General features: G+C 38.1%; 3 protein-coding genes and 1 pseudogene across 3 annotated transcripts in view; all 4 read right to left on the bottom strand.

Moving 5' to 3' along the window:
* Window positions 1-27,972, bottom strand: part of LOC145502054 (proprotein convertase subtilisin/kexin type 4-like) — a 297,387-nt gene that overhangs the window by 81,125 nt on the left and 188,290 nt on the right. The window lies entirely within an intron of this gene.
* LOC145503312 (galactosylceramide sulfotransferase-like) lies at window positions 784-7,808 on the bottom strand. The gene is given in 3 exon segments (XM_081482794.1): window positions 784-1,710; window positions 1,712-2,429; window positions 7,645-7,808. Coding segments are annotated over 3 exon segments (1,422 nt in total). The 3' UTR covers window positions 784-1,170.
* LOC145503058 (galactosylceramide sulfotransferase-like) lies at window positions 12,219-14,032 on the bottom strand. The gene has a single exon (XM_081482482.1). The coding sequence runs from the start codon at window positions 13,942-13,944 to the stop codon at window positions 13,168-13,170; it is 777 nt and encodes a 258-aa protein (XP_081338608.1). The 5' UTR covers window positions 13,945-14,032; the 3' UTR covers window positions 12,219-13,167.
* Window positions 23,310-27,540, bottom strand: LOC145503311 (uncharacterized; annotated as a pseudogene).

Genomic DNA, 27,972 nt, shown 5'->3' with positions numbered 1-27,972 from the left:
AAACAACCAAACAAACAAACAACCAAACAAACAAACAAACAAACAACCAGCTAAACAAACAAAAGACTGAGCTCAAAATTTTCGACATGACCAGATATGAAGGAAAAAGGGTTTTCTGCTCAGAAAAAAACTGTTTTTTGTCACTTGCCTGTTTTCGAAAAAGCAGTTCACGGCAACCGATTTGTTACCCTCCATTTTACCGTTCCGCAGTGCAAAATGTGCACCCCTCTAGTTCTGCTCGAGTTAGAATTCTTCTTTTCATCTCGGAAGGCCATTAACTGAAAAACATATGGCGCAAATCAACCAAGCATTACCTTATTTCGCGTGGTCTGTATATAATTAGCCAACTGCTCTGCCTCCAGCCAGTCAAGAATTTTAACTATGTTATTTTAGTTTCTTTGTATTACTTGTTTCAGCATTTTAAAACATTTTTTCTGGAGTAAAAGCCCCTTTGAGAACTGGTATTTGTCTTTATATTTTTACAATTCAATTTTCCCAATGTAGCGTTGATTCTTCTTCTTGCTTAATTGTCACCCTTCTTGTTTGTGAGATTTCAGTGGTAAGTAAAAGCAGCAACCTGGGCCCCGTTTCTCGAAGGTCCCGAAAAGTTTTCATACCCGAAAAGCCGTAGCAAAATCTCAAACCTTATGATTACAGAGCTGTTTTTTTTTTTTTTTTTTTTTTTTTTTTGTTTTTTTTCACCTATTCTTAATACGAACAGAGTTCCCTTCATACAAAAAGTTTCAGGAGTATACAACTCTATGTCTTTGATTAAATACTGATTAACTAAAAATGGCTTTTCGGGGCCCGAAAAGTTTCCGGGGTTTTCGAGAAACGGGCCCCTGGTTATAAAGTTTATCCTTATCTTTATTTCGAATTTTTCCCTCAATAGACATGCATTTACCTAACACATTCTGATAATGTAGGATATCATTTTTTTCAACACAAAGATCAGATCTCCCCTGCCGCTTGGAGAACTACTAAAGTGTCAAATTCTCAAAATCGAGTAGTTTAGCTAAGTGCTACAGTTATTACTTACATTATGTTACCTTAGAATATCATAATGTCGAGGCTTTCATCATACAACTTTGATCTGCGATATTTCATTTTTACATCCCTGTTTCTTTCGTTTTGTTTTAATAGTGTATTTCTCTTCAATGATACAAAGAATTACTTCCTAGTTTCTTTTCTCCTTATCCCACCACCCCTCGCCCCTTCCAAACCCCTACTCCGCCCTTGCCGGCGAGCCTTGTGTCGAATATATCCTCGTTTTCTACCTCTTTTTTCCCGCTTCTCCACATTTCCACTAAGACGACCTCCTAGTACAGTCGTTTTGGATGCAGGAGCATAATTAAGCTCAATCGCCACATCCCAGCTAGTCAGTTCTTCAGCCTTCTCTTCATTTGCTGCCGCTACACTAAGACTTGCTAATCTCATTGACTGTTTCCTTCTTAACTGCACTAGATACGAATTTTCACTTCTCGTCATTCTTTCGCACTGCTCTCTTGTTTCTCCCCTCAAGTTCTGCTTTAAAGAAACCGTCTTGACGTACTTGTTACTGTATTGTCGTTGAAGAATTGTGCCATTTTTCAAGCATAAGCAACTCACTTGCTCTTTCTTCCGGCGAAAAGCTGCCAGGTCATCATAAAAACCTGTACCTTCCTTTTTTATTTTGTGCCAAAATGTTTGGTTAAAGTACTGGAGTAATTAATAACTCATCGGCTGCGTTCCATCGCTTGATATTGTCTTTAACTTCGTCGCTCAAGCCCACAACTCTCTCTTTGTCTTGTCTCTCGTTAGATTTAAAATAAAGAATATCATCTAATTCCCAGCAAAGCAAGCATTTTAGCAGCACGACTGACTCATCGACGTAATCTGTGATCATAACCAAGTCAAACTCCTTAGACAAAAATGCAATGTAATTGTTGATAGCTGTAACATTCTGGTGAAATTTGTAGGCCAATCCTAAATCGAATGACATGGGATTTCGAGCCAAGCGCGTAGATGCTGTTTTGAAAAAGTCTTTCAATTCGATACCAGTGCTAAAGAATGTTTCTAAAGCATTTCTGGGATCTCTGCCGAATCCATAAATATCGCCCAACCCCATATAGTTAAAAACCGACTCGTACTGGTCAACAGGGCTTCGGAGAATTGTCACGTATTTGGCAGTCGGCTTTGGAAAGAGATGATTCATCGGTTTTTGATTGTACCTGGTGTGACTGCAAAGAAAATTCAGTCGAGGTCTCTCTAAAGGCAATGTAAAAGAGACCTGAAAACGACGAGGCCAGACAATCAACGTGTTGCCACCAAACACAAAGGTAAGATTCCGTGAGTCGCCATAACGGAAAAAGATATTGGCGATTGTGGTGGAACCTGTTTTGTGCGTCTTGAGAAAGAGGACGTGTTCTCTGGGAGAGCACGTGTTTGCACTTTATCCACTGCTGTTTGTGTTTGCTACTGTTTCTTGTTGCCTGTTAAAACAAAATAAACTTGGTTGTAGAGTTGATAGCTTTTAATGTTTGTCAGTAAATACTTAAAAAGATTTTTTAAAATAGTTTTTAATTCTACCTCTGTTGGTTTGATGAAAGTCCTCTAAACCACCAACTCAATATTGGATCAATATAGATTTGTTTGATAGATGAATATATATTTTTAATATAATAAGTCACATTTTTCTCGCAGTTTGTCTGGTTCTCGCCTGTGATCTATTAGAGGTCAGACGACGCGCCATTGACGTCATCATTACAAAGTTCCCCCCGCCCCCCGTGTTTTAAAATGGTGGAAACTTAGTTTGAAGATTTAGATAATATTTTATGTGACTGGGTGAACGATAAGCTACAAAAGAATCTTGTCGAGGCATTGAACTGGTACGAGAAGCAGGAAGAAGAAAGAAAAAGCTGTTTCTTTTTTAGAAAATGACTCAGAAAAAAATACTCGAGCAGTCACCGTCGGCAGTCGAGCGAGACTAAATTAAACACAAAATTGGTCTTAAAAAATAACTTTAAGGTAAGAAACCATTGCTTTGTCTCGAATTTTTAATTTCTTCAAAAAATTCTAGCACATGTGAAGATATCATTTTTGATAACATGTTCGGAAAATCGCCTCAAACGTCGTTATGTATTGTGATTATGTATTGTGATTATGTATTGTGATTATGTGTTTTGTTACATGGTCGCTTAATTCACGAAGGCGAAGTGAACATTGGTGAACATTCACTGAGACGACGTCGAGACGAATATTCACCAATATTCACTGAACCTGAGCCGAATAGTTTTTTACGTATGATTTCACACCTAAAAAGAGAGAATAACAGACTAAAAACATAAAAGCTGAGACGCAATTGTTCATGCAGCCGTAGTTTTATTCATAATAATAATCTTACATGTACATCGATTGTGAATTAATTCACTCGTCGAGTTCGGCGGTAAGCCAAACGAGTGAAACACTGCGAAAAATAAATTCATCTGGCATCTTTGTTTCATCGTTGATGACTTCATTCACAGTTGTCATCATCTAAAAATAAGTACGTTTAGTTTGAAGAAATATAAATTTCAGCGATCTATGTAACCACTGCTGGTTTACGATTCTTCATAATGCCTTGAATACGACTTCCTAGAAGGATTTTTGGTCGAATGGCGGCAGCATTCATTTTGAAAATGCTCCATCCTTTCAAATATGTACAATTATTAAATTCTCAGCCTCGGATAATGCAATTCTAGCTTTCTGATTGGTTCACTGGATCACGGTTACCAGCCATTATACCTGCGTTTGACCTTTTATGGAAATAAATGTGGTAAATGTTGCTCGGCATAAACTTTTTCGCGGGAAGCCAAGTTTTGTCGACAAAAAAATGATGAAAAAAAAAAAAAAAACAGATTCGGTGAGCCATCTACAGATGAAATACAGGAAATTATGGACAATGCCGTCCCAGTAACAACAAAAAAGCCACAAAGTTCGAGATTAGATTAATTTAACGGTACGTATACGTTAAGTTTCTCTTAAAAGCTGCAAAATTAAAATATGACCGTCAAGATTTTACGCATTCATGAAGATTATGTAACAAAAACAATGTTTACCTTAACAGAATGGCTTGCTAGTCCAGGTGGCCCCAAATTTTTGAAACCGATATAAGAAATGTCAAAAGAAGAACTGAATGTTTGTTTGAAGTGGTTTTACACGTCTGCGAGGAAGAAAGACGACACCTATTTGCAAAAGTTCATTGACTAAATCCATTAGAGCCGCCAGTTGATCATTTTCTTCGCACGCCGCTGCACAACAAACCGTTTTCCATTATCGTAGACCAGGCAAATAAATTATTAGAGCATATGCATTTATAAAAGGCCTCAGGAAAACAGGCATCATTACTGGCGTAGTCCATAAGAAAACAATTTCCAATCAGCAGATGAGGAAAGTGTTCGACTTAAGCAAGCTCGGATCGGCCGAGAGCAAAAATCCCGCACAGCTACAGAGGACGACCTAGTTTCATCTCGGTCTCTTTTTTGGCCGACGAGGACGAGAGAACAACGACAGCTAGCGCCAACAATTCTTTCCTTGCGAAAAACACCTCGAGGAGTTCAGTGTTTTGAGCTGAACCGAAGAAAACCCGGTTCTTTACCACCCACGAAAAACCATCAGGGTGGCCTCGGAGATTCTGAATATGAATCTGACGCTAAGATAGTTTTTGTCCCTGACTCTGAATCTGCAGAATCTTGCCAACAGTGAGCTCCACACGTACAGTTCGAAATGCCAAGGCTTTCAAAGCAAGGGAATCCTGAAAGAGGTCTTGTCGAGAATAATTTTGTCACATGGCGATCAAAGGTTTCCGCAGCATCAACGGCAATGTGCAAATGCACAATTATTCGGCTCTTCTCCATGACTGGAACTTGAACGCTTTGCAAGCTTTCTGATCAGGGTTACATCTCCTTCATTTGATAGACGTTCCTTGAATTCTACTTGACTGCAATTTTATGCAGCAAATTCGCTTGCTTCGCTTTTAAATTTTTCATTCAACTAATTTTACAGACGGCGCGCGTGTCATGTGATTTCCCACTTGTTGTTGTTTTTGCCACGTCGACTTCCGGTCGTTTTGAAAAGCTAAAATCCAATAAAATTAAGCTGTAATTTCCAAGAATACAAACGCACCGAATTTAATAAAACAATTATTCCATTCGCGCTTGTTGGATATGAGATTGGTTATAGCCAACGCGCGCTCATGGAATAATTGTTAAATATCCCGGACTTGGAGTGATGTCTTCCGAATAAATGAACTCATTCAGCAACTGTCCGCCATGTTTACTTGACGAGATAACAAAGGTGGCAAGCTTAATAATCACCGCCTGGCGCAGTTAATATAACGTCATATAAGAACTCGCTCGACCAATCAGATCGCTGGAAACTCTTAGTGCAGCTCTGAAATTAAACTAATTTGCGTATTTGCGAAAATGATCATCGATGTTAATTGGACGTTTTGAACTGAGATGTCTCAAGTGGGTTAAAACTTGTTCTCCTCACTTCGACTATTGCAATCGCTACAGAAGACGTAATTGATTCCTGGGACTTCGTTGGCTGACCAGCTTCCATAATGGCGTTTCCCCTCTCCTTGGCCCCACATCCAAGATGCCTACAGAATTGGCCACGATGGCTTCTTTCTTGCATTCAGTTGTCATGCAGCTGTTTAATTTGACTTCCAACTTGTTTGGAAATAATTCAGGGGCTACTCTCTATAGTTGACTAAACTCAAAGGTGCACATATTTTTCAGGTTAGAGGTATTATAAAACTTAACAGGGCAGAGATTAATTTATTACATTCATTTATCCAATCAACCTACAAACCTCAGAACTCAGTTCACTTGGTTACGTAAACAAAAGTATATTACTGAATTTATCAGACCACGATGGAAGACGATGCTTTTTAGTTCCCAAAATCCTGACCTTCAAAGCAAGGCTACATGTGGAACCTTTGCTGTCAAAATGTTGTTGTTGGTGCCCCTCGGAACACCCACCATGTTAGTGCCCCTCGGAGGGGAACCGACATGGCGACTCCATACAAAGCTCTATAAATTTGGATGAAACACGGCGCGAGTGAAAAAACTGACCACACAGACGTAAATCTTGGCAAGGCTATTTAGTTTTCAATCGTCTATCATATCCCAGATTCTTGTTGTAATTTATCAAATGGTTATGATTTTTATTTTTGACTACGTGACAGTGCAAACCGCCAACAGAAACTTAATAGACCCTATTTATAAATGGCTGTCAATTTAAAGTTAGTTTGTATGCATTTAAATTACTAGCCCGACTAATCTCGTTCGAGAGTAAATATTCTTTTAAATTATCGACTCAAAAAGAGATTACTTGGGCTTATTTTAATACGTACTAAAGAATTTTTATTTTGCAGCAAGCTTCCCGTCGAAGCAGCTCAATTTTGTACGCCACACATGTACACATTGCGGACCTACTTTTGTAACAGTTAAAACAGGGGAAAATGCAGTTCGGTATTCAATTTACTAGTGTCTATTTTTTGGGACTGGCAAAAGTTATATAAACGGCTTTCACGTTTAACAGTAAATGGGGTATACACGTTTAGAAAACTTGCAACGGAACACCGTGTTAACCGAAAAATTTAACATATATTATTATATGCAATATTGTGATATACGCTGAACACTGATAACTTCAGCACAACAATTTCTTTAACGTGGATACGACAAGAAGTTTAATTGTATCTATAACGAAATTCTCGATCGTGATTGATTCTCCGCGCGCCTGTTTGCCACGTAATCGGCGCGCGATCACGTGAGTGTCCAACTACAGGTATCCAATTTTAACTTTTTTGTAATTGGACACCTGTAATTTGATACCCACGTGACTCGCACTTCAATTGCGTTCGCTTTAATGGCTTTCTTTGCGATGTTTCCTACAGTTTTAAAAACTTATGAAACGCGCTACATACGTTTTTGCTCAAAACAAGTTCTGAAAAGACATTTTGATTCCGAAATTTGTTATAGATACAATTAATTAGTAATTGGACCTCGTGTCTTTCAATTCAGGGAGTATTGAAGCTCGTAATTTCAAATCGGCCTCGCGCTCCGCGCTCGTCCGAGTTTTAAATCACTCGCGCGATTACTCCCTAAATTGTACTCCACTCGGTCCAATTACTATTATTTATCTTGCTTGATCAATAATTTCGATACAAAAAAAGAAGCGGTTTGAATTGATTGGATATAATTCAGCTATAAGTATCAATTTCTTGGCCTAAGAGTCAGGAGCTCGAAGGTTCTCATACTAAAAGCAATTAATGTCACAGACTGTATTTGTTTAGGTATAAGTTATTCTATCATTTTTGAATTCACAATTAGCCGCTAGCTGTAATTTGCAATTTGGAAGGCGCGCGATCATATTAATCGTCTTAGGGCTCTTGGTTGGAAAACCAAGAGACAAGAATTATTTCACCTTTAATTAACTTCCAGGGAAAATTTGACCTCATCGTCAAAGAGGGTTTTCAGTGGCTTGGGCCATGGAAACAAACATTTAACAGTTGATTTTGAACGATCTGACTACGCACCGTAAACTTGAAGTTGACATCTAAGAAACGCATTGACGGAGTTTTTTTGATTAAGATGAAAAAATATAATGTTCACTTACTTTTCTGTCACCATACGATAGCGCTGTGTTTTCCAAAGATAGCCAAGTTCGTAAGTAAAAGACGCGATAAACAGAAGACCTGTCGCGCACGTGGCTAAAGCAAGAAGACTTCTCAAAGGAGTGAATCGACTCAGCTGCAAGGTCCCGGCATGACCGAACGGCATTACTGCGAAATTACGCTGAGGAATGGAGGGCTTTGTCCTGTTGCGAGGGGTAAGGTTGGAAAGTGTAACCGCTTGAAGAGCGAACACCGAACCATCTGGTCATGATAACGATGGCCTTGATACCGACCGATGGTTTATGATGATTGATAACTCGTCAAACCAAACTTTGACGGGTAGACGGTTTGCCATTAACTAATGAGACATAGAGGAATGGTTATGAAACGCGAAAAAGTTTTGTTGTATATTTTCGTTCGCTTTTTTGTCTTGACCGTAAACAAAACACAATAGTTGTTTACTTCTGACAGTGGAACTAACCAATAGAAACCTTTTGATTACGTAATCCATGCATAGTGAATAAGTGCAAATCAAAAGATTGTGCACGCGTCGTGGATCTTCCAACATAAATCTTGGCATCTTTGTTTGCTCCTTTGATGTTTGTGGGGCTTCATAACCATGGATTCCTCTCAATTAACTATGATTAAACTCATTTTCACATAAAAAGTACCGCGCACGAGAGACTTGTACGATGGCCCAGAAGGCTCAGAGTTCAGTTGTGATTTTTCACAGTTCAGTTGTGATTTTTGAAACAGTTCTGTTGTGATTTTTCGGTTGGACGATAGAGACTGGAACTTAACATAAGGGAACTGAGACAGGCGAGTGTTTTTCTCCCGCCATTTTGGAAGGCGGCAAAGTTGTCCTCTAGTTTGAGTTTGGCAGTGCTTGGCGTTTTAAACGATGGATACTATAATAAGGCAAACCGTCCGAGAGGAAATAACACGTCAGGGTGAATCTGCCTCTACGAGTTCTAAAGCAGCGACCCGTGAACCAAACCAAGCAACGGTAAGCCTACTGTCTGGATTGCTCGACCGCATCAGAGGTCAGTCAAGAGGGAAAAAAAGAAAGACCAATAAAGAACATCGAATCCAAGTTCGCTGGATTCATTACGACAAGAAGTCAGAAGTTTTTGTTCCTGTTCGTCAGAAGAATGGTGGCGCAAATCGGTTCGTTGCTTATATTGCGTCGGAACCTCCCACAGTTGAAGACCTGAAGCAAAAAGCCACTGCAATGTTTTTCCCTGGCGGGAAAAGTGCTTTCGCTGGCTCTGTTGACGACATGCTCCTAGATATTTGCGACACAACCCAAACGGCCATTATTCGATTTCCTGGTGAAGTAACTATTGAAAGTTATTTAAAGGAAAATGGACTCTATCCGTCGACAACTTACCTCTATCTAAGATTACAGCGGCAAGACACATTCTTTTCACAACTTAAAGCAGACGAGGAAAATTTTCAACGGCCAGTCAACCTGAATACTTCGCAGGTAGCATCAGATGCTGATAAGCGCGTTGTTTGTTTATTATGTAGCTCTACGTATTTGGAAGGTGAAGAATGCATTCGATGTGAGCAGAACAGAGAATATGAGGTTTCTAGGATCGCTGATGGGGGGAATCCATATACTACAGAAATCCCAGAAACACCAGAAAACCCAGTTTTACTAACTATGGATGGAATAAGATTTAGGCGGGTAGCCTTACTATCAAATGGTGGGGCTGAAACAGAGGGAGAAGGATCGCATAGCAATGTGGCTGTTGAAACCAGTTACCCAAGGCTTACAAATGAAGAGAATTGCAGTCGTGATGAAGGCTCTGTAAAGCAGGATTCTCCATGTCCCTCTTCGTCAAGATATCTTCCAGAGAGAGTTCTCACAGTTCAAGGATCGTGCATAACAACTGAATTTATCGAACGTTTTAAAGACCCAAGTGTAATGAACTGTAATATTGATTTTAAAGTGACAAATGAAAAGGGAGAGTTTGAACAAAATGTGGGTGTTGGGGTAATTTGTGAAGTGTGCACTTTATTCTGGAGTGACTTTTCTATCTCCATGACTATAGGAGAGAGAGAAAGGGTTCCTTTTGTTAGACATAACCACTTTGTTGAGGAGTTTGAGGCTGTAAAGAGAATTTTAGTGTAAGGGTTTGTGTCTGTCCTCTATTTTCCCTCCTTTTTGTCAAAGGCTTTTTTATGCTACTGCCTCTTTGGCAACCAAGTTCCAGATTCCATGTTTGTTGATTCATTTACAAAATACCTATTCCCAGTGGAGGAAGAGTTCATTGTAGAAATTATAAGGAAGAATCATCTTCCAGATGATGATGAATTTACTGATTTTCTTGAAAGATTCAAGTGTCGAAGTGTGGTTACCACTGAAAACCTTAGCCAAGTAATTCCTGAAATTTCCAAGCAGGAACTAGTTCAGAAACCACATCTCATGATTTCATCTTTGCAACCTTTTGTACAGCAGTTGAAACAGTATCCCCAGTTCCAAAATATTTCAGCCGTTGAGGGCTGAAATAGATCGTCTTAAACCTACAACGAAAAAGGTGCTATCTTGTCTCACCTCAAATCTACAAAGTGAAGGAGAGAGAGATGCATTTAAATTTTTTCAGCGATTTGTAATAGGTCTGGAGATGCCAAAACTCCTACAGTTTTTGCGATTTACAACAGTTATGGATATTATGATTGACAAGAAGATAGAAGTAAGTGCGAGGGCTTGAGTGCAAGACCCATTGCCCACACCTGTGGGCCCCTTTTGGAAATTCCATCCACACATGCTAACTTTGTGGAATTGAGGGAAAACGTAATGAACATTCTTAATCGGGACAACTGGGAAATGGATATTATATGAAAGAAACTCTATTGGCCTAGGTTATTGATCAATGTTTTTCTGTTACAAACTAACTGTCGAAGGGTTGAATCATGCCCTGTAAATAACAGGCTATTTAATTAAAATGCACAAAATTGGTGTCTGAAATGACCTAGAATCTCCATTTTTTTGTGTTCTCAACTAAGTACTGTTGCAGTTTTAACTAAGACAGCCTCAGAACCAGAGGTCTGTGTCAGCAGCCGTGTTTTCAAGCTGGGAAGAATGTTGTGTTAGTCTGTTGTATTTTAGGTAGAAGTTCTGATTTCAGGGAGAGATTGGGGGTCTTGGGAGGAGGTGATTTTGTGCAAGAAAAATTTTAAAATGCTGAGATTTCGGGCTAAGGAAAGTAGCATGCATTGAACATTTTGTTAAGATCCAAGACAATTTTTTTTAATTGTCAAAGTTTACTTTAAGTTGTTGACATAATAAGTGTTTGAGTTCTAGCTTTTGTCAGTTCCAGTTCACACACCAACCCAGTTATGTACGTATTTAGCCTTTCTGTCGAGGAAAGGGTTGTTGTTATTCATCGGGCGAGTAGCTGTTCCATCAGTGGTCCGCTGTTGTACCGTCCTCCGTGTTTTTTTGATCGTGGGCATCCATGCTTCAGGAATGTCAATTACGCTATCCCTGTTGATGTTCTTAGGGTGAAGTCTTATGTGAATAGCTTCCTTGATCCTACGTGTGTACCAGTGAGGATCTCGATCAATAAACTTGACCTCATTCGAGATAGGATAGTGGCCGGTCTCGTGGGTGTGTTCAGAAACGGCGGAGGTCTGGGTTTGGGCGAGTCGTATATCCCGGTCGTGTTCTTTGATCCTCTCCTGCATAGATCTCCCTGTTTCCTCGATGTAGACTATGCCGCACTCACAGGGAATCCTGTAGACAACACCATCTTGTTTAGCCGGGTTGAGGTGTCCTTTGGTCGCACTAAGTGTGACCGAAGTGTCGTGTCGGACTTAAAGACGGTGCGAATGCCTTGTTGTTCTAGGCAGCGGCGGAGAGACTCCGAAACTCCTTGGACCTAAGGTAAAACGGTGGTGGATTTAAAATTCCGCGACGGGCTCTCTTCTTGGGGTTGTTTGTGCCTGAAGAAGACTAGCAGTAAGCAGTCAAAACGTCGCGGTCTACATCTCAAGTGACTACATCGTGAGACAAACGATAATACACTTTATTATTAGCCTTTCTCTTCAACTGTTGTAGTTTAATGTGACAATCGATCAAAACTTTAAATAGTTAAATGTAGTCAAATTACGAGAGGGAAGCTTTGTTATCTGTTTCATGCAAATGATATCAAATTAAACCTGGTTTAGATCGTCGAAGTTTAGAAAATAATGTGCGAAATGACAAAAATTAACACCCTGGGACGGGTTGTTAACCTACGATTAAAAATTCACCGAAGTATTAATTTTCCTTCGTTAGAAATGTTTTTTCATTGCTCATGTTTTGTGTAGTTTGAGATCACTCAATATAAGCCGGAAATCAACCTTACACAAAAGTTACAGAACTAAAAAACATAATTCTCGCTTATACTGGGTTAGCTTAATCTGGCTTTGAACAACAAATAACTTTGCGCGGCCCAATCAAACGAAAAAACAAAGTAAAGCAGAACTAACTTAGCGAGTTAAACTAATACACATTGTAAATTATGGCAAAGTCCTTCCTAGTTCCTGTTGAGCCATCATGGTAGAAATCTCTATGAGCGCACGGCCGTGCGTTTATAACATGACGTGTGCAGTTTCATTTTAGCTGCAAACTTTCCGTGGAGTTAAAATGCGAGTTCCTTTTATCTAAGCTTCGGCAAAGTGAGCATCATTCTGAATAATACAAACCCTACTTCGAGCCTTTGAATTTTGCCAAGATGTTCACTAAAGCTAAGATGTTCACTAAAACTCGAGTGTTTTGACTTTGTTTGCATACATTTTCTTAATAATTATATCGAAGAAGCAAATTCTGCATTGACAATTTTAGAAACCAGACAAGGCGTTTTCGTTAATTATTGCTCCACTGATTTTGGCGCGTATTTAACCAGGCATTGGGATAATTTGTTTTCCGTCACCGTGCAATGAGAACTTTGAAGTCAACCACAAACAAAACATGTTTTAGCGCCCAAGTTGTTGTTGTCGCTATGTTATAAAAAAAAGGTTCATGGTTTTAGCTGTGCATGTGTCGAGTTATGGATATACTTGGGAAGTTTGAAGAGCACTCAAGAAGCTAGAGTTGCTCTTAGCTGCGCCTCGAGCAACTCTTACGCTTCTCTCCTGCTCTCCAAACTTCCCGCAAGCATCCATAACTCGATATACGCACGCTAAGCATGGAGCAATTCTTAACTACCAAACAGACAAACAAACAAAGAAAAAAAAAAATAAGCAAGCAAAAGACTGAGGCTTTTTGCTTCAGTCTTTGATCGTGGCTAAAAACTGCATGCACAATACCGGGCCACTTTTAAAGGTGCATACATGCATATTTAGTGGCTCGCTTGGTTCGGCAGTAAAAAAAAAGAACCGGGAATAATCTAATGATATGCGTTAAGTCCTATGTCTACCTATTCAGTGGCTAGTTTGGCTCGGCAGTGAATGAAAGAATGAGCAATAATCTACAGGTATATATGCGTTAAGTTCCACGTCTATGTATTTAGTAGCCCGTTTGGCTCCGTAGTGGATCACAAAGGAGCAAACGAGCCAAACGATCGTTTCGTTCTTAAATACGCTAGATACAAATTTTCGCTTCTTGTCATTCTTTTGCATTGCTCTCTTGTTTCTGCCCTCAAGTTCCGCTTTAAAGAAACAGCCTTGACGTACTTGTCACGGTAATGCCGTTGAAGAATTGTTCCATTTGTCAAGCATAAGCGACTGATTTGTTCTTTCCTCCGGCGAAAAGCTGCCAGGTCATCATAAAAATCTTTACCTTCCTTTTCTATTTTGTGCCAAAACGTTTGGTTAAAGTACTGGAACAATAACTCATCGGCTGCGTTCCATCGCTTGATATTGTCTTTAACTTGGTCAGTCAAACCCACAGCTCTCTCTTTGTCTTGTCTCTCGTTAGATTTAAAATAAAGAATATCATCTAATTCCCAGCAAAGCAAGCGTTTTAGCAGCACGACTGACTCATCGAAGTAATCTGTGATCATAACCAAGTCAAACTCCTTATCCAAAAATGCGATGTAGTTATTGGTAGCTGTAACATTCTGGTGAAATTTGTAGGCCAATCCTAAATCGAATGACATAGGATTTCGGGCCAAGCGCGTAGATGCTGTTTTGAAAAAGTCTTTCAATTCGATACCAGTGCTAAGGAATGTTTCTAAAGCACTTCTGGGATCTCTGTCGAATCCATAAATATTGCCCAACCCCATATAGTTAAAAACCGACTCGTACTGGTCCACAGGGCTTCGGAGAATTGTCACGTATTTGGCAGTCGGCTTTGGAAAGAGATAATTCATCGGTTTTTGATTGTACCTGGCGTGACTGCAAAGAAAGTGCGGTCGAGGTCTCTCTAAAGGCAACGAAAAAGACACCTGAAAGCGACGAGGCCAGCCAATCAGCGTGTCTTGACCAAGTACAAAGGTAAGATTCCGTGAGTCGCCATAACGGAAAAAGATATTGGCGATTGAGGTGGAACCTGTTTTGTGCGTCTTGAGAAAGAGGACGTGTTGTATGGGAAAACACGTGTTTACACTTGCTCCACTGCTGTTTGTGTTTTCTACTGTTTTTTGTTGCCTGTTAAAAGAAAATAAACTTGGTTGAAGAGTTTATGGTTTATAATGTTTTAATTCGAAAAACCACAGGTCATTGCTATTCATGAGCTATCCATGGTTATCGTACTGGAAATTGAATAGCTATACTATTGGAATTTTTGTAAATAAAAGAGACGATATGATGCAATATCTTCAAAACTATAAGAAGTCGTATTAAGTGATTTAATGAGGTGATGAAATATATTTAAATGGTTTATTAGTTTGAAAGTAATAATTTTATAATTAATGATTCAAATTTACTATACATAATTTGTAATCTGATTATTAATTCACCCTTTTTTCTTTTCTGTTCGCAAAACACTGAAATGGTTAATAATAGTGTATTGGTCTTACTTCACATGGATATCAGAGCATCTGAGTTTTCAACTATAGGCAGTAAAAACCATGCACGCAATATGCAATATACGTTTCACAATAGTCAAGACAGTGATGACCAAGCCTGTTGGTCATCCTTGCAGATTAATGTTACAGTAAAAAAGCCGCATATAAGAACCTAGTGGTGTAAGAACCTGTTGGCATCTGCCATTTTAATACCCAAAAATATGAGAAGCTGTTTAGCCGAGCAAGATCTAGGTTACACTTAAATTAGGATAAACATTTTAGCCTTGGAGTGAGACTTTGAGATTGCAAATTTACAGTTACAAAAAATAATAATAATAATTATGATAATGATAAGGATAAGGATAAGGATAATGATAATGAAAATGAAAATGAAAATGAAAATGAAAATGAAAATGAAAATGAAAATGAAAATGAAAATGAAAATGATGATGATAATGATAATGATAATGATAATGATAATGATAATAATACAATTGTGAATAACTGCTGTATGCTCAAGGACCAAATGGTTCAAACCTATGTTTATTTATTTTCTAGTACTCAACTAATTCATCTCCTTCATAGAAATTAAAAACCTAATTAAAAACCCACATAGCCTAAATTGCCAATGATTGCCCCCAAAATACAAGAACCTATTTTTCCAGACTTCAAAACATGTAGCTCCTTACAAGCTCGTTTTTACTGTATTTATGTTGCAATGTGCCAATATGTTACATTAAACGAGTAGTGATTGAACAAAACAACATTCAATTCTTGATCATTGTAATGCTGTGTACATCACACAAACATCCTTTTGGCCATATTTTGGATCAGAAACCAAGCAGACAGGAATGCCAAAGCTTACTTGAGAAAAGATAAGTACTACAAGAACTGATCAAAATGAATAATTTTTACATTTTTCAAAAGAAGACAAACAGCTTGCTGGGATAAGCATAGGGATTTTGAAAAGTTAAAAACACGTGAAATGATGACCAGTTAAATCTGATACAGAAAATCTAGCATACGTTTCAATACATAACTTTGACAGAATGCACTGGATGGAAAAGTTCTATGCTTATCCCACAGAACGTACTCAAAACAACAAATCCCGAAGATTTTAACTCAATTGAATAAATCCTTCTCAAGATATCTTTTCTGGAAGGCGAAAATAACTCGTTTTGAGAAAACGAGCTTTAAACTTACAGTAACAGTACTTGTCAAAATAAAACTTCAATACCTTAAGATTCGAGTTCCGTAAAAAACAAAACTTCGAATTTCTTTCAGAATTTTAGGTTAAGTCCCGCCTTAAGAGCTGAAAACATCGCTAAATAGCTAATAATCAAAAGTTAGGGGAGACAAATTACTTCTTTTAGTGCTATTTAGGGGTTTCGAATTTATAACGTTGAATAATAATATACATGAAAAAATTACTCAATTCTGATTGGCTCAGAGCAGTGCAGTTCAAGTGTAACACCAGTGCAAAAAGAGTAACAACAGTGCAAAACGTGTAACACCAGTGCAAATTTCACATCATAATTCTGGATTATGATTGGCTGAAAGACAATCGGGAATTTTCTAAGCCAATGATATCACGAAAAATGATGAGGACAATTTTGAGCGGAAACTTGGAAAAAAGTTTTCTCGAATGGAAAAAAGGGCTTCAAAAAAGATATTCCGACACTTTCTCCACGCAAATTTTTTCAAGTTTATAATATCAATAAGTAATCATATAGTTTTTCTCGTTCAAATTGCACTCGCCGAAGCGGCTCCTGCAATTTCGGCTTTTTGAAAAACTCATTTGTGCAAATGAATTCCAAATTGAACTCGAAACCGTATGATTACCTACACTTACAGTCAGCGTCAACAGAAACAACATGAATGATTTTGTTCAGTCCCGCCACTCCTTAAGTCAAGTCAAGTCAAGTCATCTTCATTTAGGCAGGGTAGCCCCATCAGTAATAGGCTGGTATCAAAAGGGGCCCTTCGTAAAATTAAGACTACATGATAAAAAATTCAGAATTTAAAAATTACCGCAAAGTTATGTACAAGGAGTTTAAAAATTATTATAAAAAGGAAATTACATATCTATGAGGTACAATTTTTCTAGATCAATACAATAAAAGAGAACAATCAAAGTATATCTAAGTATTATATTGATGTAAAACTCAAGGCTAAAATGAGAACTAAGAGAGTTCTTAAAAAATGGAAAGCGACGTGGCCTCTTTTACTGATGTGAGTAAATCATTAAAAAGAACCGCGCCTGAAAATCTAAATCTAAATCTGCATTACATTCTCATGCTTTTTCATTCTCTTCAATTCCCCTTACTCCACACTCGGGTTGCACCTTCAGTTACTTCTAGTTACGTTGAAGCGTCCGTTCGTTTGCCGGTTTACTGATTTTCCAATTTTCTAGCCAAAATTTTAGAAACGGTAGTTAAATGTCAGTGCTTCTACATGCATTACGTGCCGTTTATTTTTGCGTTCCTAGAACACAGTTCTTAATCTTGGGTGTCCTGTTGTTTTAAGGATGATTTCTTTTGAGAGTTTTTCGTCGAATTTCTGTATTTTCTGCGCCATTTTGAATGATGTCATATGTCATAGTCATATGTGCAAAAGACCATCGCGCACCTTGTGGTTTTCGTTGAAGTCGGAGCAAGTCTGAGCATACTAAAGCTAGAGACTACCGCGTAGTTCAAAGTTTATTTTATATATTCGGGAACACGACTTTGAATCGCCTTGGCTTTGGGATGTTAACCATGAACAGCTATATTTCTTTGGCTGTAGTTTAATTGCATTTGTTGATTAGTCCAGTCGCGACAGATTGCTCAGTCTTTATCGGGTCGAATATTGATCGCTCGAATTTTGTTTGGAATCGGTGCCGGAAAAGTAGTCTTAAGGCAAGATCCATAAGAGTGAGCCTGAATGAAGGAACGACAATGTGAAAATACTGTCTATACTTTTATTCACCAGGGGAAATATTCGAATTAGTCACACGGAGTTTGCTGACGATAAACAAGGACGCGATGGCAAATATTTGCCTATATTTGTGCTTCCAGCTTAGAATAATGTACGTGAAAATATATACTTTTACAAATTAGCTTTTACGCTTAAAAAAATTACCAGGTAATGTGAAAATATTTAGCACCAAATAAGGTCAATAATTTTGAAACACCTCAGTTCAAGTCACCTAATTAACGTTGACAATCACTCTATATTCGCAAATTAGTTCGACCAACTCATGCGGTATATAGATAAATACTAATCAGTAATCAAAGATTATGAGTGCGTTCGACGCCGTCACTTTAATATAAATACCTTAAATGATTTCACCAGCTGACTTTCAACCTCTTTCTATTGCTAAAATCGACATTTTTCATCAGCAACCGAGGATTTACAGACAGATATAACATAGCAGTCAAAGTCCATGCCAGTGAATAGAATCCCTGTGTAAACTACGATTTGTTGATACGTTGCGTGCGGCGCCAGTTTCCGCGTAGCCTCACAAAAATATTGACCTTATTTCGTACTAAGTATTTTCACATTAACTGGTAATTTGTTTAAGCGTAAAAGCTAAGTTGTAAAGGTATATTTTTTTACGTGCATTATTCTAGACTGGAAGCACAAATATAAGAAAACATTTGCAATCGCGTGCTCGTTTATCGTAAACAAACTCCGTGCGACTGATTCAAAGGAGCGATTTTACAATACTGGGCCACTTATTAACATATCCCTCATCACTCCTAAGAACGAAGCATATAGGGACAAAAGAAACCATTCAAATTAAATGTGGTGTAAATGAGTGGCTCGGTATCCTACAATCTAGCCTTCAGAGTACTTTTCCACCGATTCCAAACAAGACAAACAAATGCAATATTCGACCGGATCTGTCGCGACTGGAACTAATCAACAAATGCAATCAAACTACAGCTAATAAAATATAGCTGTTCCTACAGTAAACATCGCAAAGCCAAGGCGATTCAAAGTCGAGTTCTTAAAGGTATGAAATAAACTGTAAACCAGGAGGTAGTGTTTAAATAGCCGCTTTAATATGCTCAGACCTGCTCAGGCTACAACGCATATAACGTATGACATATAACGTCGTTCAAAATCGCGCTGAAAATGCAGACGTTCGACGAAAAACTGTCAAAATAGGTTGAAAGCACAGGACGCCCAAGATTATGATCTGCGTTCTGCGAACGCAGTTACACTAATGACTTCGGCACAGCAATTTCCTTAATACGGATAAGAGAACAAGTTAATCTCGTTCGACCAATAATTTCGATATAAAAATTAAGGTACAGCTTTGGATTGATTGGAAATAATTCAGTTAAAGGTCTTCATCTCATGGCTGGAACGTTCTCCTACAACCAGACAAACGTCACAGACTGTATTTGATTGGGTAGTATTTGTCTTAAAATCTTTGAATTTATAATTAGCTGTTAGCTGTAAATTACAAGTACATGTAGGTTTCGGAAGGCACGCGAGAGTATTTATCGCCTTAGGGCTCTTGGTTTATAACCAAGAGATGAGAATTATTTCACCTGCACTGATTAACTGACGATGAGGGAAAAGTTGACCTCATAGTCGAAGAAGGCTTTCAGTGGGTTCGAGCCAGGCAAAACAGATATTTCTCAGTCGATTTGAACGATCTAGTTATGCATTTGTCCACACGTATCCGGATATTTTTGAATCCGCAACTTTTTTTTTCCGAATTAAAAAATTTCTCCGTTCACAAGTAGCGTATTCAAATCGAATTCGCCTGTCCACACGCATCCGATGGTATCCAGATTCACCCTAGAGAAACTAGGCCTACACGTTTTTCCGCCATATTGGTTTATTGTTCGGTAAGAGACTGGATACGATTTTGCTACGTCGTCGGATTTCAAAATATCCGGATTTACCATCCACACGTCATCGGATTCGTTGCGGATTTATTTTTTCCACTGTGGAGAGTGGATTCAAAAATATCCGGCTCCGCTGCCGAATTCGCCGGATGCGTGTGGACAACAGCAGTACCCGGAAAGAAAAAGTTGCGGATTCAAGAATATCCGGATCCTTGTGGACGGGGCCTAAGACACGAAAAAAAAATGAGAAAGATTTTTTAATTAACATGAAAAACATAATGTTAACTTACTCTTCTGTCACCATAGGATAGCGCCATGTTTTCCAAATGTAGCTGAGTTCGTGAGTAAAAGACGCTATAAACAGAAGGCTTATGGCGCACGTGGATAAAGCAAGAAGTCTTCTCGAATGAATGAACCGTCTCACGTGCAAGCTCCAGACACGAACAGACGACATTGTTGCGAAATTACGCCGAAGACGTAGGACCACAACTTCATCAGTAATGTTAGTTACTGTTGCGTGTCACCCTCATAAAACAAAGTCTGTTACTTGCTTATTTACTAGAGGGCTTTGTCCCGCTGCAGGGAGGAGTAAGCCGCTTAAAGACAACTGTAAGAAGCGAACATCGCACCGTCTGCCGAACCGTCTGGTCATGATAACAATGGTGTCGCTACCTGTCCTAATCGTGATTTATAACTCTTCAAACCAAATTTTGACGAGTGGACATATTTGAGTGGGATTCGTTATGAAACAAAGGCAAGCGATAATAGAAAGGCTATGAAGTGTCATAGTCAGAGAAAACCGGGCAGGACCAAAATACCGAGATCGGCCCTTACCTTCACCTTTACACAGTATAAAAGCTATCCGATAAGATTGAAAACCACGACATTTACCGAGGTAGGCGTTCGTGTTTTTTTTCGAAATGTATCTCCACAACATGACTTTGGCCTCTCAAGGAGTTTAAAATTCGAGTTTAAATTGGCCGAAATTTCGGGCAACTTTAGGTGAGCCTGAAAAATACCTTGTACAAATTCCAGAAACTCGGCATTTTATTGACACGGACATCTTTGTGATAGTCTTTTACACTGTTATCAATATCCAGTTTAGTTAAAATTGGAATCTACACGCAAATTGGAGCAATTGATCTCGTAAAGTCCAATAAAAATCATTAGTCACAAGTAGTTAGCGTCAAACTTTTAGCGAAGAATATCATTTGTCACTCATGAGTTACTGAATTAAGACCTGATTGATGATTTGTTATATCTCTCAGTTAGTACGCGTGCTGTGATTTGTGATTTAATTATGTATCGTGAAACTAAAATCAAAAAAAAAAAAAAATCATTATGGTATATCACAACGGACACAGGGCTCAACCCATTGAACTCATCAAAACTTCAAGCAATCATGTGTAGCTGAGCGCGGGAAAACATAAGCAAGCAATTTACGTTTATTTTTTATTATTTTTTTTTCCGACTCTCAAATGCAGATTACTTTATTTTAGTTTATTATAATTAACATTATTTTTTTGATACACACTTTATTGCAAGTAACACGGGACTCATATCATACTACATTTAACTACATTTAACTACATTACAATACCTTACACTTCATTAGAAGTAAATTGCATTAAACAACTTTGTACTGTGTTACAGTTTTAATTTGCACTGCCTTCTACTTTTTCTTTTTTGACACTAAATTATAGCATTAATAATATGCATGAAAAACATCACTCGATTCTGATTGGCTGAGAGCAGTGCAGTTCAAGTGTAACACAAATGCAAAAAGTGTAACACCAGTGCAAATTACACATCGTAATTCTAGATTATGACTGGCCTGAACGACAATAGGAGATTTTCTAAGGCATTGATATCACTTTAAAATGATGAAATTTTGTGTGGAAACTTTGAAAAATGTGTTTTTCGAATGTTTTTCCACGCGACTTTTTTCATGTTTATATTATTGATAAGTAATCATACAATTTTTCTCGTTTAATTTGGAATTAATTTGCACTTGCGAGTTTTTCAAAATGCTGAAGTTGCACTCATACGACTTCACCCGTACGACTTCAGCTTTTTAAAAAACTCACTCGTGCAAATTAATTCCAAGTTGAACTCGAAACCGTATGATTACCTATGATAGTGATGATGATGATGGTTGTGGTGGTGATGATGACGATAATGATGATGACGATGATGATCATGATGATGGTGGTGGTGGTGTGATGATGATAATAAAATGCACATGGGCATACTCACTCAAAAATAAAATAAAATAAAATGAAATAAGATAAAACAAAATAAAATAATATAAAATGAAATAATACAAAATAAACAAAAACACTTGACGAATTCTACTCAAACTGAGTTGTTGTTATTAACCGTGCTAGTCGTAACCTTTTTATGCCATAACTTACTTATAACCTATCTGGACTTACTTGAGGTTTTATTTCCCTATTGGCGTAAAATTCTTCAATACGATACTTTTCTTTCCAAGTTTTTACATAAAATTCTTTAAACGTAATTCTTTAGAACTTCTTTATGTTGTGTTGCTACTGTTAGTGCTACTTATCCTTCCTTATATGCCTAACTCGAATATATGATATGATATGATATTATAAGCTAAGATATGATGATATGATATATGATATGATATGACATGACATGACATGACATGTCATGATATGAGTGCTTCTTGAGTGCTCTACCGCTTCCTAAGTGCTTTAAATAAAACAGAGCACAGTCGAGGCTTCTTTATTTGTTTTATGATAAAGAATCAGATAATTTCCCCACGCATTCGGCTGAATTTTCAAACCAAACTTTATTTTCCAAATGAGTAAAAATGGCGTCAGCATGTACTGTTCTCTGATAAAGCACGCTAAAATAAGCCAATCACAATCCTTGTTAGAACTGCTCAAATAATTTGATTGGCTAACGAAGCGACAGCTGTCAATCACAAACTGTACTTCAGCGAAGCTTTCAGTTTCCAGTAGTTTGAGCGGCTTTCCAGAGAAGAACGATGCCTTCAAAGTTCGCTTTTTAGTTAATTTTAAATACGGATCTAAAGGTAGGTAAAGGTGTATAGTCCAGAGGAATCCGGTCGTATTGTGGCCAATGGAAACGTGCACTTTTCCAGTGGAAATTACGAAACGAGGAGCTCAAAGCTTGCGGATGATCATGAAAATGCGAAATGCCGAGTTGAATTTGAAAGGAGCTACAGTTATTTACGGCTTGTAGCCGCATGCAGCAAGATTGCCCGAACTAGCGTAAAAGTTAGAAAGACTAAACTGCACCCACTGGTTCTACTCCGAGCACAGAAGAGAATATCAGAGCAAGCTTTGAACTGACCGCTCGTCGTTCACTTTGCTGAGCTGACCGGAGAACGAGCGTTACTACACTGCATGTAAGTGCTGTTTGAGCAGTTGAGCATTTTTTACTAAAATAAAGCTTCTCATCATAAACAGAGACAGTTCAATTGCGGTTTTCTGTCGTTGTTTTACTTCTTAAGTATAATTTCTGCCTTCGTAACAAATATAATGTCTTTTATCGAAGCGCTGTTTAGGCTGAGAATTTGTTTATTTCGCTACGTGTTTTGTGGGCGGGAATCTAGCAAAACTTGTTATTTTAGTACAGTTTTAACACTATTGTTGCTAACAATGGTATCTGTGAGCCATATTTACTGCAGACAAATAGTTCGTTTCCATTACGTTTGTCTGAGTCACAGGGGATGTTTAATTTGGGTCAAATTTGTCAAATTTCCGAAGCAAAAATTTGGAAGCCAACTTACCGTCATCAACCCGTGCTCTGATAAAGCACGCTGTTCCAGCCAATCAGAGCGCGCGTTATATGGAAACTTTATTATAAGATATGATATGATATGATATGATATGATAGTATATTACATATATATCGGTCATGAAACGTTTTGATTGGTATACCATGGATAATTATTCAACGTTTCATTTGACATTTTTCAGCACCCAAACGGGCCCTTAGGCAAATATGTATATCAAGAGAATAAAAGCGACAAGCGGGACATTCCATGCTATATACTACGAGCTGCATAACTCTCTTATATCATGGCATAGAATATACAGTGGCCAACACAATCCATGCGTCATACGGGGTTCGCATAGTGGGAAGCCGGGTTGGATGCAATAATGTCGAATATACAACGGTTTTCCCGCGTTCTGATTAGCTTATTTTCTATAGCATGGTATAAATATACATATGTTCTTAACTAGCGAACGAAAATACTCCCATGTGGATTAATCACATTTTTCAAGTTGTTTTCCTAGCTTAATCCACATGGATCATGGATGGGCCAAAAATTCTTTAGACAACCATCAAAATGATAGAAAAGGCCTTCTGCTATGAATTTTGGTCCACAGGTTTCGCTCGGCGCAATGGTAAGCATGCGGGTACCTTCATAGAGACACGTGCCAGTTACGTTCCCTACCACCGCGCAGACGGCATTTCCTTGTCGCCAATCAACCAAGCTTCCACCCAACGAATAGCAAGCCCACCAGTTGTCAATGTTGCTTTTGATCAGTATCTCTGAGCCAATTTGTTTCCAACGCGAGAAGTCCATGGCGTTGTAGTCTGTTTCACTCAGTGGAGTAGTTGTCGAGATGGGGACATCTACTCCCAGGGTAGCTGGCCAGTTGGGTCTGGGAGTAACTGCGTTTGATTTATCTGTGAAGTGACTATAATTAGCGAATGTATAGCTCCACACTAGAGTCCATCCTCCTCCGTCAGTGTCCATGTCACAGTAAGCCTGGAAAGCGTCGTTCTCAGATTCATAGCCTGGATCTATCCAATAAACACCCGAAGACAATTGTGGATTCCAATAGCTAAGTAACCAGCACGAACTAAGGACGGGTGGTTGAGTAGTATCTATAGAGAGAATGCAGTGACGTATGTCATTTATGCAGTAACAAAGGTTTATGTGGTGTGCACTTTATCTAGATGCCTGAAGAGACCAAGACTTTAACAAGAGTGTTTTTCACGAATTCTAGCGGAAGGGTTAGATTTCTCCTGCAGTGCAGGATCGGAGTTTTACTTAATAACTGCTGTTTATGTAGGAATCAGTGGTTACGGTTTGCTCTTTTCAGTAACCATTCCGTAAGCGATTGCATTCGTATTTACCTAACCTCCTCAGACTCCTTACAGAAAATGAAATCTATAAGAGTGGTTTGCAAAACTCATCACAAATTGAGGAGATATAAGAAATACGTTTAGCTAGAGCTTACCCTGTGAAGTAGGAATTTCGTCAGAGTCGTTCTGAAAACCATAGGATGCCGGAGGTTCTGCTGAAACAACCTGAAAAGAAAAAAATACGCGTGAGTTACCGATTAGCTGACTTACAGCTCCACCGGCTGACCGACCGCCTCAGGGAACAACCAGCTGACCGGCTGCCTGAGTGACTGGCTGATTGATCATCTGACTAATGAATTTGAAAAACACACAAACGAATGAACGAACGCGAAAAAAACAAAATAAAACAAAACAAAACAAAAAACAAAAAAACAAAAAAAGCACCGTAGCTCTTATAGTCTAGACCTAAATAAACATTTAAACGATTAACCTTTTTTTATTTAGAGCTGACCTGAGCACCTTAGTAGAAAATGTAATTAATTCTTATGCTTTTGGTTAACGTTAGACCACTTAAGGGTTGCAGACCGTTTAATGAGGCTGGTATATCATTTCTTAGCATGCTTATACCCTTTATTATATGGCTGAGAAAACTACTGCTTTGTGATTGGCTAAGAGCAGGCCAATTTATCGCTAATTGTTAATTTGCTGTGCACTACAGTCCAATTGACAAGCGTGTTCGCAATTTTCTCAGCCGGTCATATAGTAAATGAGAATCGTATGAAAGCTCGAGCAATTGAGGATTTGCATTACTCGTGATATTTGAAAGTTCTTTTAAATTTCACTCGCCTAAACTGCTCGTGCAATTTTCAGGGAATTTTCAAATATCTCTAGTAATGTAAATGCTTAATTGTACTGCATTCATACGATTACCAATACTAATTATAATTATTTTCTCCCCTGCTGCAACCCCTGGAAAAAGCAATTAATATAAAGTCTTCTTTGTTCCTGACTGACACACCTTTTCTACGTAAGAAGAACCTTTTTGTTTTAAAAGCCTGTCCGGATACATCTTTCTTGTTTCTCTGTGTAGTGAACAGGTCTCTCCACCCGTGATATAATTTGCACTTTTACAAACGGCCTTCCTTGCACACATCTGGGAACAGGAAAACAACGAGTCGACCTTTCGAATCCAAAAAGCATCTTCATCTACGAAGAAAGAGTCTTCTTCGATTTCAAAGAAAACGCCAAACTCCTCTGTTTTGAGCATTGTTGTGAATGACAATATGGCAAGAACTGCGCTCAACATCTACCAAGGAAAAAGAAAATGAAAAATAAAATAAGAGTCAAACAGCAAACGTAATAAGATTCTAGAACAAAGAAAAACAAAAGGAGTTCGCAATACTTATAAAGGGTGATGTTATTGCTACTAGTAACTACTTACTATTCTCCTATTTGTCAAGTGATATGTTTTTGTGGCGATGTCAAGCTCAACTGAGGGGAAGCAATCTCTTGGTAGCTGTGTCAATTGGTTTGATGAATTTGCACTTCCGCAATAAACCAGTTTTACTGGATTTTTCTTAATTCGTAATGACTTTATATTGTCCACTTTACGATTTTTTTTCCCAAACTTTTAATGTATTTCCGCATTTAGAGGACGAATATCAAAACAATGACATAAATAAAATAATTGTTTCAGTGTTAGTCCCGGCACTTTTCATCTCTTAAAACCTCAATAAAACCTAATGTGCTTCGTCACTCGTTGGAAATCTCTCTCAAATGGCATAAAATGTTTCGAAAAACCATTTTCAACCGTAATTACGTTTAACTTACGATGAAAATCTCCTATTCCTAAAATTTAAAATATAACCTACTTTCCGTTTTCAATATTTTTATATGGACCATTTTCACTGAGGAAATTAAAGCGAGTCAGCAGAAACGAGGCACTTAGACGAAATGACAGCTGGTATTTTGGTGAGGATTTTCATTCTTTGAGTCAGAACTTTGAGCAGTGGATTTCAAATTAGATTCCCAAGTTAGGGTTTTGAGTCCGGGACTCGAGTCGGGATCAGGAGTCTAAATTTCGAGCTGTAATCGACTAGTTTACACTTCTACTTACATTGGTTTCTACTGTTGTTTGTCGTGGTTAGTTTTCAATCTAGTTTGCTTGCGGTGCGTCACTCCTGTTTGCTCGCGGTTACATGTAGCTTTCACTCCGACTTGCTTGCGGTCATCTTCCACTCTAGATCTGGTTTGATTTACTTGCGTGGTTAGATCTAATTTGTTGGTTAGGGTAACATGCGTAATTGCAGTAAATAATTTTATTATCAATATACATGAATATTTGTTCGATTAAAATATAAAGTCTTAGTAAGCGAGAACAGTTGTACACGAATACTTAGAAATGATTTTTTTTTTTTTTCGTGGCAAGTTTCTTAATTACGTATCTCCATATCTTATCTTAACCGTAAATCTCTTTCCGAAACTGAAAAAAAAAAAAAAAAAAAAAAAAAAATCCAGGCCTAGACGGGATACGAACTCAAAATCCTTGCAATATCGGTGCAGTGCTCTATCAACTAGGCTATCAAGCCAATTGGGCATTGGTCTCGTTGTGAGTTCGTAATATAGACATACCCCTATGGCTAGATGGTAAAAAAGGTAGTGGATATATAAAAGATCATTTGCAGTTGAACTGCGAAGAAAGGTCAAAGGATATAGAATGATCATCACATCTACAAAGCTTAAGACTGCCGCGATACCGGTACATTGTTCTACCAACTGAGCCATCAAGCTAGCTGGGAGCTGGTAAGTTATGAGTTCGTGATATACCTGTTCAAGCCTGATTTTTTCGTTACATCTATCTACGTAGTTCAAATATGCAGGACTGAATCGAAATTTGTTATAACAACAAAGTGAAGCCTTCTTGAACAGGCCAGCGACCATATGTTATCGCACAGACGAACACACTTCTATTATAAATTCTCCGAATACTGACAAACTGACTGACCATATCCAAACTGACCATAGTCATATAAAATATTTGTGAATGCGCAGTTTTTCTGTTCCTGTCCGTGAAGCAAACTGGCTGTATTGCAGGACCAATGCAATAGTAAATATATAGTGTCGAACTATTTTACCATTATAATTATTATTATTATTATTTTTTTGCTTTTCTTTATATATATTTCAAAATTGAGATATTTTTCCAATATACCCCTTTGCGTATCGTTCGCAGAAAGCAGAGAGCAAAGGAGTTCCTCGTCTCAGACTAAAAAAAAAAAAAACAATATAATAGCTCTTTTCTTGCATTTTAGGGACAAATATATTATATAGGTTAGTTGAGTTGTAAATAAAGTAAGTATGGTTGGTTTGATATTGGCCGTTAGCAGCTTTAAGCATAACAGCGGTTGAGCTAATCGTGAAAGTCAATCCATTGAAAGAAAATAATTAGGAACAA

Source organism: Orbicella franksi, chromosome 11 (genome assembly GCF_964199315.1).
Source record: "Orbicella franksi chromosome 11, jaOrbFran1.1, whole genome shotgun sequence".
Lineage (NCBI taxonomy): Eukaryota > Metazoa > Cnidaria > Anthozoa > Scleractinia > Merulinidae > Orbicella > Orbicella franksi.
The sequence above is the reverse complement of the archived record's forward strand: the minus strand, read 5'-3'. Positions and strand labels throughout refer to the sequence as shown.